We start from the raw sequence: 14,345 nt of genomic DNA on the forward strand, positions 1-14,345 counted from the left end.
ATAAACAAAATTAAAACTATTTGATAGTTAACTGCTGTATTTTTATCTAATAAGGGAAATTTTAATTGAAATTGTATATCATTAAATTTGAGAGAAGCTACTAAGATATTTACAAGCCTAATTAAATTTATCGAAAAAATAAGGTTTATTTCTTATTCATTTCTTTTATTTATTCGTTTATTTCATCCTCTACCTCAAAGTACATACGACTCTAAAACGTACTAAATATAGTGAAAATATAACTTGTAAGATGACCAAAACTAAAATTTAGCTTTGGGCCTATTGTATGTACTTGCTAGCTTTTTATCAATTATAAAGCAGCAGTTTCGGGTTAAAATTATAATTTTGCGATCGTTATCGATATTTGTCTACTGGCTAAATTAACCAAAACTTGCCGAAAATATGACCATTAAATTTTGTCTTTTTTACCGGCAAAGTAGCAATTTTCATTCAAAACATTTAGGACTCATCATTTGGTCGAAGTTTGTCTTTAAAGGCCAAAAAATACACAAATTTTTCAAAATAGGGCCGGTGAGATTTTGGCTCTTTTTTGCCGTCGATAAAGTAACAGATTTTTAATTTTATGACTTACTATTTTAATTAAAATATAGTTTTAATGCAAATAATTCTTTGATATTTTTGCCAGAAAAAGTCATAAAACACTAATTACAGTTTCTTTTTTTAAGTCAATTAAGGGCTGAAAAATGTATCGTGAACCGCACGTAAATATAAATAATGAATATTTATGATCACAAAAACACTGGCAACATTTTCACATCTAGGAGCATGATGTGCTTTGTTCTAAATATAGGATTTCGAATATCATAAAAACAGGTGTTATAATACGGTTACATTCTTTCTCAGCGATTATTTTGCAGATTTTTTATTAGGAATCGGAAAAGAGTTAGCACAATTTTATCTCGCATAAACAACTTCAGCATATCAGGTTTCAATAAAAAATATGAATTTACTCTGATAAGGTTAACGCAAACGTTGTGTGAAAACCTTTTCCTTGCAGGTTATTAAGTATTATGTTACTATGAGAAACCGCAAACAAAAAAAAACTACATATCCTATTACACACTTTGTTTTTAATTATCTATACCTGAATTTTCAGATAAATATAGTTATCAATTATAATGAGGTGTACAGAAGAAATTTTAAAATAATTTGGGAATTTTGTTAATTTTTCTTTATTTGGTTTGTGTGCATTTAGTGTAATTGAAAAGGGAATTAAGACGACTAAGAGAAAACTTTTTCTTCCAAATTAAGTGTGTTTTTTATAGGCTTATTTTATTAGATTAATAATTCTTTTTAAAAAAATCTGCTCTTGGTTAATAATAGTTTCGATAATGTTAAACAAGCAAGTATAAAGTGCAACGTCCAGCAAAAAAAAAACTAAATTTTAAATAATTTTTAAACAAATTTCAGTAAAAAATGCTACTTACATTTCATCATTTGTAATGCCTTGCATTACACTTCTTCCCACTGAAGCAATGGACATTAGAGGGCTTGCGAAAGACATTTTGAAAGATTTTTGAAGCGTAAAGTGCAATATGTGCGAACTACTGTACGTGAAGTACTGAACTAACTGCTAAACCGAATTTGCAAATGGTATTTGTCGTTCTATATCTTGAAATTTTTTAAATAGTTTAAATTTATGTTTTGGCCAAGAAGATGGAATACTCAAAATACAGAAACATTTTAAGTTTTAAATATAAAGACAAAATATAATAGGTTAATGTATTGTCAGTATTTTATTTCCTTATTAGGAAAAATTGAAGTCACCTTAAAGTTTTTTTTAAATATATAACTAGTAAGTAAAAGGAAATTATTTTTTTAAGCAAAATTAAAATTCATTAATTTAAAAAGTTGTTAACAAAAGGTTTTTTTAAATTACTGTCAGACAATAAGTGAAAATGTAGATAGTAATTGATATTTTTCTAACGCCAAGTGAAGAATATTAGGTGGTAGCTGGGATAGTAACTGTCTTGCAATAAGAAAAAAAATATTTGGTGTAATGTATTTGTAATTTAATGTACGCTTTAAAGGCAAAATTATATGTGTAATATTTCCCTTTTTCTGTAATATAATTTGATTTATTTGTTACCAATCCAATGCTTAGTGAGCATTGGATTTCATTAACCGGATACCATAATAGTGAGCAAAGTTCGTTTTCGTTGGGTTTCACTATTAGAAATAACAAGGCTTTTAAATTGAGAATGAGTTATGAATGCTTATGAGCATTCATATAAAATTAAATTAATTAAGCATCAAGTGTTAGTGGAAATTTCCAGATACTGATTGGCGTGTTAAATCAGATTCCTATAATTTAAACAAAAATCATCAACTTATGTTCATTTAGACAACCACTAAGTACCACATAATTCTTAAGCGTCTCAGATTCCAATTTTTCCAATACGGATAACTTGCTTACGTATATTTATTAGGGGCGAATACCGAGCGATCGGTAAGGGGAGGCGATCACGGTAAACCACAGATAATTCAGCTTATAATTTTTGAGGTGGTATAGACGAAATTAAAGTGAGCATAACACATAGTCAAAGATTGTTTATGAGCGATTGGACATTTATTAATATATTTTTACAATGTTTATTCGAATCATTTGAAGTGTTATTAACGTGAAAACAATTTCCAGTCATAATAATAAGGAGTACACATAAAATTACAAAATTGATGCGCCGTTTACTCACTTTCACAAATCTCTGGCGAAGGGGAGATCGCATTTCCCTCCCTTGATCCGACCCTGATATCTATTTCACAATAGGTTAACACAAATGAATCCTTATAAACATTATAAAAATCCCCTTAATATTTTTTCTGCAATGAATTGATTATTTATACCTAACCATTTCAAATAATCTATCTACATATATAAATTATATATATTTTTTAATTCTAGCTGGGTCTATTTCTTAGCTGAAAAACAAATCTGTAAATTACAACGAAAAATAAACTTAATTTTGTTATATAATCTCATATAGGTCTGGGTCTGGGTAATCTGGTCTCGAAAATAAATTTTGTGGAAAAAGCTCAAGTTGACCTTGAGGAAACATATATCGAACAGTGCCAGGGAGCTGAATAAACACTTGTTTTTGCAACTAAATTGACTAGAAATTGCGAAATATATCTCCTGATCATACAGTCGATTGATTTGCGTGATTTTGTAGTTAATAGAGTTTAAAATGGGGTCTTGTGGCTACATCCCTTCTTGGTACTAGATTCCTAGCAATCGGTACATGCATGCTCTGAAAACTAATGCTTACCTTGACTTTAAAGCGAAATATGGTCTCAAAATGCTAATAGGATTAAAGATATACAGGGTGTGATAGTTATTAGGCACAAGATAATTTTTAACTCTACCTTAAACTTATTGAGAAGCAATATTCTAATTTGGTGTGGCAACTTATTATCAGACATAGGGCCCCACGTCCAAAAAGATACTCCTGTTTTTTTGCAATGATTTTTATGAAATTTTATATAAATATTAGTGTTGTTTCTAGTGAAATGTGGATGTACATCTTCAAAAGTGTCATAGTTATTAATATTTGCCCTGACATGCAATAGACAATAGTAGATATACAAATAAGGCACAGTTAAAATATTCAATCCTAAGAATTGCATTCTACAATCCCCCAAGTCTAAGTTTTCGAAGATCCTAATAGTCTTTTTCTGAAGGAGGACAATGTGTCTGAACCAAATTAATCTGTCATCTAAAGTTGTACCAAGGAGCTTGACAGATTCTCCAGATGTCATTTGACTGTTACTTGAGAATGTAAGTTGTTGAGTTTTGTTAACATTCAATTTTAGGTTATTGTTTGTAAATCAGGATTCAGCGTCTGTAATATTTTTTTGCTATCCGATTTGAGAGTATTTAATTCCGTGTTTCTCTTTTTAAGGGTAGCGCATATTGTAAAGATGCTAAAAAATGCTTGTAAAGATATTAAATTATCTGTAAAGATGAAACTATACAAATCATTCACATACATAATGAACAACAACGGACCCAAGATTGAGCCTTGAGGCACCCCGCTAGTGATGCTAGTGCAGTCAATTTTCTAAAATAATCTACATATTGCTCTCGACCCCCTTATACCGTAACGGTCCAATTTTTACGAAAGTAAGTCATGGTAGATGCAGTTTAATGTTTTAGTGATGTCAGAAAAAGTTATTCCAACTTGTGTCCCCTCCTCAAGGTCCTCGACCACATCTGCCACAACATCTAGGGCTGCTTTAACAGTAGATTGGCCAGTTCTAAAGTCAAATTGTCCCTCATACAGCATTTTATTGTTTTCAAAAAGTTTCATAATTCTGTTTTTTAATATTATAATAACACTAATTACTTTGGTCTCCCTTTTTAAAGATTTAACGGGTATGTGTTTATATTATAGAGGTCTGTAGAATGAGGTGGAATTTGCAATTTACAACTGGCTTTTAGAAGAAGGTTTTATGAGACACGGGTTGTAATTTAGTATTATAAACAATTTGTCGATCCTTGTTGACATTGAGATTACTGAGAAGGCTGGATCCAATAGAGACAAAAAAGGAATTAAATTCATCAGGGATAAAAGAGTAGTTTCGATTTGGGTTGCATTTAGTTTTGTTCCTTTTTTTATTTATTATATTACTATAGTAATTTCATTTAGCTAATTTTATATGAGAGTTATAGACTTTTTAAAATATTTTATACATATTTTTAAATTCTATATTTTGCGATTTTCACTAAATAGTTTCATCTCTGATAGCTTTTCCTTTTTACATATATTTTTATATATTTTAAATTATTTCACCGTGTTTTTTATTTTGTTTGTTGCTTTTTTTATAGGAAAAATTAATTTATTTTTCTTTAAGCAAATAAAAAAGGAAATTTTACAGATAATCAACACTTTGAGAGTCATAATAGTAATAGCATATAGTCAGTAGTATTCTTAACTAGTTATTAAAATTAATTTATTGTTCCAAAGGCAAAACTACTCACAAATAGCACATAAAAATATATTGTAACAAACTAAAATCAAATCAATCATTAACCAAATAGTTTTGGCGCGTATTCAATAGTATTTCCGTTGAGAAAAAAATAATCTGAAAAACCAAATATTAGTACAAAAGCATGTGATTCTTACATAATTTTGTTTTATGTCAATCAACGGATTTTGGCAAAAACAGTCGATCGGGTTGGCCACCGGCCGGCATTTTCCCAGTAGTGTGAATGAGCTCAATATAATTTTTTTTAAAAATAGAATCTATGTGGTGGAGACAATATGCCTGGGACTCCTGGATTGCCTAAAAATAGTCCCGTCTTTTATTAACTATAGGAATATGATAAAGAAAAATGTAACTAAATCACTTAAGCCATTACCTCCTTTAGTGCTCAGTAGAGCTAAATAAGTCATATATAATTGAATTTTTAAAATATGTATTAATATACAGTTAATTATTTTTTTTCAGATGTTAAAAAATAATAATTCCTAGTTTATTAGGAGAAGATTCTTAAAAGATATGTAATATTTTAGTAAATTGTGTTTTCATCTTCTTTTCCTATCCCTCCATTTAAAATAAGTTTCGGTAGAAACGTTTTTTAATAATATTTAGGGTTAATTAATCAATATTCAGAATAAAATTGACATGCTAAATATTTATTCTGCTTTTAACATTAGATTTGTAGATTATATAGATTATATTTTTAACACAGAGAAGATACAGGTATTTTAAATTCAATATTAAATATATTGTATTAATGGCTTTGAAAAAATAAGTCGAAATAAATAAAATATATGTGAATAATAATGAATCAAATACCAAAACAAACTAAAAAAAAAATTTTAGATCAATGTCTAAGTACCGAAATTAATAAATCGAAACTTAAATAAAACTGAAACACACACTCACTGAAATAAAATATTTAGAAATACTTTTAGATCAACAATCAAATTTTTATAGTTATAATGTTGGATTGTTTGGGAGAATTTTTAACTGCTTGTCTCAATTGACTAAAATGTTAGTATGCAATATAATTATTTTACCGCGCTTTAATTGCTGTTCCTCATTGCTTAAATCTATACTCTCAGAAACAGATAAATCAAATATAACTTTAACAAAATAAAATAATGCGAATTCTTCTATAAGAAATATACACCTATTAATCAGAGGCTTCAAATATTAAAATGGGTTCCTGCGAAGCCGAATATTCTTAAGACATTTTTAATGTATAAAATAGAGCCTGAATTTATGCTATCATCTGCAATTTTTTTAGCAAAAAGATCCAACTTGCAACAACATAATATAAGGTCAAAAATTGATTATCATATATCAATATATAGAGGTAGATCAACTTTAATACAGGAATCATTGGTTTTTGACGAGTTACAAGTTGTTAACTCTTTTTCACTAGAAGTCAAACACGCAAGTAATCTAAACTTACTCACTAAGAATGTTAAAGATCATTTAGAAATAGTGTTATTTCATGTGCAGTTTATGTAATAACATAGATAGGTTTACTTATTTTTATATTGCAATACAATTCTTTTTAAGCCTACTAATTTTATATACTAACTTATGTGACTACTGGTTGTTTTTGACGGTTTTCTGATTAAAATTTTGTTGGGATATAGCATTGAACTTTATTTTGGTAGACAATAATTGTCAAATTATGTTTTATTAGTATTTGCAGTACAATAATAATATTGAAAGAATTACATCATATTTATATGGTGATACTTCAAATCCAAGACTGTCGGTATGTGTTAAAATCGGTAAAAACGTAAAAACCGCAGCGTTTTTTCAGTCTCAATCGCGCTCACCTGGTTACGGCCCTGACTAAAATCGTTAGAAAGGTTAAAAGGTTGAGCATACCCATAAGTCGATTCCAAGCTATTACTTTTGATATTCTTATGGACTCAAATTAGATTTTGCTATTATTCAATTGACCAAAAAATATTCAATTTTTTATAGCACATATTTTAAATTTATTTGTTCACTGGCCCATGGTTTTTCCTTGAAAATCTAGTTTTATAAGCGGGCGTTTAACATTTTTACTGGTCAATAATTTTTGCTTTTAGCAGGGAATTTCGGATTGTTTAATTGACAGCTAAATGAAATAAACAAATAAAAAGCCAAACTCATTGAATTCTCTATTTACGGAAAAACAAATCAAGTCTTGCAAAATTGCTTAGATAATTTCCGTAGTAATTTTGAGAAATAAAAATATATACATTTCATAGTTTTTTTGCGGTAACAGCAGGGGATTATATGGAATTTGCTTTCAGATCATAATGGCGAACACCTTATACTAATACTTTGATCAATTATTATTATATATTTTGTTGCGGATTGTGCAAAAGTCTACTCATTATGAGCTTAGCGGATGTTGCGTTTATTAGACACCAATGGACTTCATGTTATATTATGTACTTCATTTACTAACATCCTGCATGAGAAATAAAAAAATACCATGCTGTACTATTATTATTTATATTTTCATCACTATTAAATTATTACAAGGTTAATATTCCCCAAAAATCATCACTTCTAATTCCATTTCATTGTTCTTGTGTTTCATAACAAGTAAAAAACTTCAAGCATATACTAACTAAGCCAACTATTGCATTTTTATTCGATCTTTTTTGGCCTCTAAACTGCGCGGTTTAATTCGTTAATTTGTAAGCATCCACCTGTGAAAATACGTTAAATTAAATGTCCGGAATTATTCACTGCATCATAGTTGACATGGGATAATTTCAGTTGCATATATAGATTTTAATAATCTGCGAATTTATTTCATCTTCAAAATTCTGAAAAAAAAAAATAGTTTACAGGCTCGCACTAACGCGAAGTACGTCCCGGGATCGGAAATTCTCCAATCAACACAGGCCCAATATGCAACTGCTGTTATTCTAAAGAGGGCCAAAAAGGAGAACTGGGAACTGGCATAAAAGGTTTTAACCTACAAGAAAGTTAAATGGGCGGTAGGCACCGTCAAATCATTTAAGTCTTCCGGAATATATGATATCATACCTATCATGCTACAGCAGGGCAAAAAACTGCTGCTATCCGCGTAATGCAAAGTAATGAGGACCAGTTTCGCCACGGCGCCACGGCGCATCTACCAGAGAACTGGAGGCGTAGGTCATCTTCCTACCAAAAGCGAGACGCGACTCATACGTGAAACCCAAATTCATCCCACCGATCTGCCTTACATGATACCTCCTGAAAACAGGGGTAAAGCTTATAGACAAGTATATCAGGGACGACTACCGGCTAGCCTTCTATGTAAATACCAATATATCCCTACTAAACAGGTAAATCTTGCGAATCAGCGATCCACGAGATAACCTAGAGGGTCGAACAATCTTTAAACAACAAAGGAATCGCTCTTTCTCAATGTCTAAAAAGGAATCTTTTTACACATTGAGAAACCATTTGACAACTCGTCATAGGACTCGATCAACCATGCTGTAGCTGCACGAGGTATACATCATATGATACGCGGTTCCATCAACCAAATGCTAAACCATAGGACAATCACAGCGAGTCTTAACAGCACCACGGTAAAAGCCAAGGTGTGCAGAGTAACACCGCAGGAGGAATGTACTCTCACCGCTGCTGTGGAATCTTGTATCGGACAGCCTCTTGACATGATTGGAAAGACAGCATATCTTCACTGTGAGATACGCAGACAACATCGTTCTACTAGCACGAGAGGGCATATTTAAAAAAATGCAAAGCCCTCTGAACGTTGTCGAGCACTAGTGCACGGAAAAACACTCAAGGGTAAACCACTTTAGTTTCCTTCACAAAAATAAGGAAACTAGAGCCCATAGTGAGGTAAAATATCTAGGAGTGACCCTGGATAAAAAAACGCTGCTATAAGAAGCGCGTAATAAATAATACAAACAAGGCCACGAAAGCTCTTATGTACTGTAAGAAAATGTTTGGCAGATCATGAAGACTATCACCAAAAATGGCCCATCATTACGTACGCAGAAACCAATATAGGGGCATACGGCAGAAAGGAGGGCTGTTATTCAAATATTCAACGAAGCACAAAGAACAGCGTATCTGGGTATAGCAGGAACGAAGTCAACAACACCGATTGCTGCCCCAAAAAACCTGACCGGGCTAAAGCCATTACATCTAGTAGTACAGGCTGAAGCAATATCAGAAGCAAGAAGGCTACTGTCGATACCGAAAGTTGAACACAATTCCCTATTCGACAAGATGCAGGATCTTGAGCGTATGTCTCGAAAAACATCAGAAGATGGAAGCAACAGACTTACAAGCAAACATTATAGGAATCTATACTGTGTACAACTGATGAGAAAAGAGGCGCCAAGGGGCCGAACCTTCGCCATTATTATTAAAGAAGACCAGACTGGATGCTGTCGTTACGAGGAATCTACTTAATTAATTCCCTGTCGCCGAGTATTCAGCAATGTTCTGTGATCTGTCAAAAGGAATACTGCTCTTGAAGCTTAAAAAGTATAGCTTCTGTTCTGCCGAGCGTGAACTTTAGAAAAAGCAGATTTCTGATGGCGTACCTCAAGAGTCTGAAAGGCACAAAACTCTTCCCCATTTTTATAAATTACTTGCTAAATACTAGTCTTTCGGAAGACACCAATCATCAGCACAATGGTCACATGATAGCCTTGTAACTTTGCAAAAGATTATCGCTGGTGCACAATAAAAACATCAAGACTGGTCTGAAACCTATCAACTTTTCCTTAACCTATGAATTGTATTATTATTGTATTATTAGATTCAGAGATATGAACCTGGAAAATGTTGCCATTATCACTCAAATTTTAAAGGGTGTTATAAACAATATACATGTATAATATTAGTAAGAAAAACAAATAAATATTTAATTATTATACCATTTATTATAGTATATTTAACAACTTTCCCAAAAATATTAGTCAACAATTATGGTAGGCATTAAAATATTATTCTTAAGGTCAAATGTATATCACTGAATATTCATTTTCAATTTTTTATTATAATACATACTTGATTTCTGTGATTTCCCCCTCTTTTAAAAGATGCACTCAAAATTATTTCCTTTATATTTCACCCAAAAATGAATAAAAAACATTTCTCTTGACACCTTTTATATAAATATCTCTTAAAACTAAAGAAAAATAAGAAATTAACAAAATAAAAGAAACAAAAAAAAAGTGAATCAACTAAGTCATTTTCTCTCTTTCAAGAAAATCATTGACATTTTTCGCAACCGGTCGCCTTTGGGGAGTAGCCAATACCGAGTCCTCTTCTTCTTCCTCGCTACTTTCTTCACTCTCCTCCTCATCATATTCAATATCATCGAGTGCTTTTATTGGATGGGGTGAAGGAGATCGTGGGGGCTTCGGGGGAGGTTCCATCCTCTGAGGAACGGGAGTGGGTAATTCTGGGCTTTTAGGTGGAGCTGGAGCCATACGTGGTGGTTCAGGTGTTGGAGGTTTTTGAGGAGGCAGTTGGGGTTTTGGAGGCTGTGGAGATGGAGGACTGGCCGGTATTTGCGGAGATGGAGTACGTGGAGGCTTGGGAGGGTCGACTATTGGTATTCTGGAGGGCGGTTCAGTTTTTTTTGGCGGTAGTGGGCAGACAATTGCTGTTTCTTTAGGGCCTGGACCTTTTTTTGAAGTAAGTTTTTCCCAGATAGAATCTCTTTAAAAAATAAATTAAAATAAAATAAAAATAAAGTAAAAAAAGAAAATATAAAGTGATTTTTATATTTTAGCAACCATGTTAATAAGTATAAATAATTAACAAGTATAAATAATAAATGTCAAATTCTAGTATTTGTGTTTTTTCCAGATTCTCCTCAACCACAAATAATGTTCTATACAACGAAACTACTGTAATATAATTAGATAACCCCCCAAAAGTTACTTTTCCAAGATTTTAGATCTGCTGTCTTCTGTCTATATAAAAGACAAAAGAAAAATGTAAGAAATTTTACCTCCCGGATCTCTCTAAGTTATTTATGTCTCAAAGGCGCGTGCTAATGTGTATATTTTACTATGTGGTAAAGCATAATAAATGGTGCATAATATAAGAAAAAGAACCAAAATTCCATCTCATAGGTAGAAACAACTATATTTATAACTCACAGCAGTAGTTCGTTGACACTAATGCACAATTAGATAAGTATTGTATTTGAACTAATGAGTTATGATTGAGGAAAAATAAATATCCTAAGTAATATGTAGGTAAACATTGTTAAGAAGCTACATTGACTTAAAATTATTTATCAGTTGATAGTGGATTGATTATATATTGCCTGTCTGGTTTACACAAATTGTCATAAATCAAAATTCCTAATTTTCTATTCAAGTACTTGAACTGGTACGCCATGCACACGTCTGGAATATTACATAGCTGATTAGCATCTTCTAAGAATTAATAATAATACTAAGCCAACTAATGCAAGAGACTGTGGACGCCATCCTTTAGGATGAATATTCTCAGCATTTATGTAATAATAAAGTAAAACGAATTTATTTTATAGATATATGCGAATAGATTCATTAAATAAAATAACAAAATAGTTTTACCACTATCGAAAACTTAATTTTATTCTCGACACGTGTTTCGCTAACGAACCTAGCATCTTCGGGAAAAGATTAAAACTTTTGATCTTAAAAGTCGTCAGTGGCGGATTTACCGTAAAAGCAACATCGGCCATAGCAAAATTTAGGGCATTCAACTTAAGTATTGGAAAAGTTTTTTTTTCATTGCATTTGAGAATTTTTATTTCCACTTCTAGTTTCTTATTGTAGCGTTGAAAGATTATTTTCTTTCTTGAAACGTCTTAAGCATTATTATCAATCTTCATTGGAGGAAGACACGTTAAATGCTCTTGCTTTATTATAGAGTCAGTGTTCATGTCAATATATTGTGAAGGAATTAACCGCGAAAAATCGAGATGAAAAACCTATAAATGTGAGTGTTAAAAAACGGGTACGATGAGTATCTAGGCTGTAATAATTTGAACAAAATAAATTATATTTAGAGCATTTTTTTTTGCATTAATGTTTGTATTTCCGTTCTAAAATAAGCAACATTATTGATTAAGCACAAAAAAAAAAACAAATTATGAAAATCGCATTTTTTGTCAAAATAAGGAATTTCAAATTGCCTAGAGGCAGCAAAAGTTCAAATCCGCTACTAAAACTTTTCTTTTAATCTTAAACATTTTCTTGAAGTGAATTAAGGATGCTAACTTCGTTGGAGAAACGAAGTTAGCATCTTCAAAACGAATGCGAAAACTTCTCCCGAAGATGCTAGTGGCTTCGTTAGCGAAACATGCGTGTCGAGAATAAAATAAAGAGTTTTGGTTAGTGGTATCACTGCTTTGAATTTAAGTGTCAGACCAAAGGTTCCAACAATACTTTAAAAAAAATCCACTGTTAATTGCTCATATCTACTGCACTCTCTTGGCCTAGAACCCCACACTGTTTAACCAGTGGCTTTATCGATGTTCCTGAAGAAGCTATAATCAATTTGTAAAGCAGCAGAATTACTTAATAACCTATCTCTTCACATTGATTTTACTATTGGTAGGAAGAGCATCTCCTATTTTTTAAAAGAATTATATGTGTACATGTTCTTATATATTGATTTTAATTTTAAATTCTATTGGAATTGCAATCTATAATTTCTGTATCTATTGAATTAAAAAAAAACATTTTCATTAAACAATCAATGAATTTACAGGTTACTTGATATGTTGGTGAATGGGCCACCAAGCAATGAATGAGTATTATAATATTATAAATTAGTAAAGGATGTCATTGCCTCCTTTTTCATATTCATTTGTGGCAGATTTTTGGTTACTTATAGGTTCAGCAAAGTTATCATTTTACTTGCAAACATGATCTATTATACAAATATCTGAAATTACATAGGATAAGATAAATCTAAATGCTGATTTGTCAGGGTTTGGGTAACTAAATGGTGCATAAAACAACAAAATAAACATGATGTCATCCTTGAATAGGATAAATTTCTGTAAGCAAAATAATTATACACCACATTTTAGCTAGTGTCTAAATATATGATTTTTGGTTTACAGCCAAATTTATTTAATATTCAAACTATTGTCTTGTAAGTAAATTTAAACTTACTTGTACTCCTTGTATGAGAGGACTGTATACCATAAAGTAAACATTCTTTGAAGTTTTTTAACTTGATAAGAAACTAAAGACTGATGATGTACTCCTTTGCAAAGGAACACCTTGATTTCTGCCTGATAGTAGTCACCTAAAAATTTACCAAATATTAAATGTTAGAAAAAACCGGCTATTAGATAAGATTTTATTTAAACTCACTGCACCAAGAATATAATCGCAAAAATACGTCATTTACTGTATAATTAAGTACCATAACTTACAAATAAAATATTATTCAGTCAGCGGATAAATTGTCAGGGTTATTTGTAATGTTTAAAGTAAATTTAACATGACCTAATAAGAAAAAATCGGGTTATTTATACCGCAAACTAAAATTTCTATATTTAAATTCGCAGAAATAGAATTACTCACCAATTTGCTTATCTTCCTCGATGAATATTCAGTCAAATTCGAACACCAAATCAAAAAATTCTGATCGGTTTCAGGCACCCTGGAAATCGTGTCAGTAGGCACACGAAGCACTAGCCACCCTTTTATTGCCCCTTCTACAAAGGACGGGATATATATTTTCAGGAACAGCTGAAAATTGAACTCCGGATATATACGGCCCACTATGCACTGATGTAAAGCTCTGTTGCATAAAAGCAAGCAGTTTTTAGTTTTTCACCATTATATCACGCAAGTTTTTCAGGAAAACCCCCACTTGTTTCACTGGTTGCCTGCTAAGAGCTTTAAATGATATAGATTTTTGGTCTTTGTAGTAAAAATGTACTTTTTTAATATTGATAATGATTTTTAAATTACTAAATTTTTTTAGACATTTTTTTAAACTAGAAGTCCATTCACGAAAAACGTTTTTTATGTAAACACCACAGCTATGTAGTGTTAAAGTCTGATGATGATGAGTGAACTCATCGAAATGCATAACTCTTGAGAAAAGATTGGCATTTTCATTTGTGAAGAAAAGTCTTCCCCTCCTTCCCAACCCGCTAAATTATTTAAATACAATATTGGAAAGCCCAGTTAAATAACTAGCGATAAATGTTTATAATTAGTCATAATTATTGCAACTTTTATTCAACAAGCTTAGGTTTGTCAAATTAAAATCTCATGTCTTGTCTTTGGACACCTTTTAAGCCATTTTTTTGTTTAGGCGAACGTTATAAAATTCTTTCAAATAACAAAAACACTTCA

General features: G+C 31.3%; 2 protein-coding genes across 3 annotated transcripts in view; one reads left to right on the top strand and one right to left on the bottom strand.

Moving 5' to 3' along the window:
• LOC126748754 (homeobox protein dve-1) overlaps positions 1 to 14,345 on the top strand; it is a 229,142-nt gene that overhangs the window by 145,571 nt on the left and 69,226 nt on the right. The window lies entirely within an intron of this gene.
• LOC126748762 (uncharacterized) lies at positions 9,878 to 13,766 on the bottom strand. 2 transcript variants are annotated; one of them, XM_050458202.1, is made up of 3 exons: positions 13,563 to 13,766; positions 13,146 to 13,281; positions 9,878 to 10,683 (listed from the first exon to the last, which is right to left on the bottom strand). In XM_050458202.1, exons 2-3 carry the CDS (start codon positions 13,187 to 13,189, stop codon positions 10,203 to 10,205), a joined length of 525 nt encoding a protein of 174 aa, XP_050314159.1. In that variant the 5' UTR covers positions 13,190 to 13,281; positions 13,563 to 13,766; the 3' UTR covers positions 9,878 to 10,202. The 2 variants fall into 2 exon arrangements, with proteins under 2 accessions (XP_050314159.1, XP_050314160.1); XM_050458203.1 differs by lacking the exon at positions 13,563 to 13,766 and adding an exon at positions 13,412 to 13,537.

This window comes from Anthonomus grandis, chromosome 22 (assembly GCF_022605725.1).
Source record: "Anthonomus grandis grandis chromosome 22, icAntGran1.3, whole genome shotgun sequence".
NCBI classification, from domain to species: Eukaryota; Metazoa; Arthropoda; class Insecta; order Coleoptera; family Curculionidae; genus Anthonomus; species Anthonomus grandis.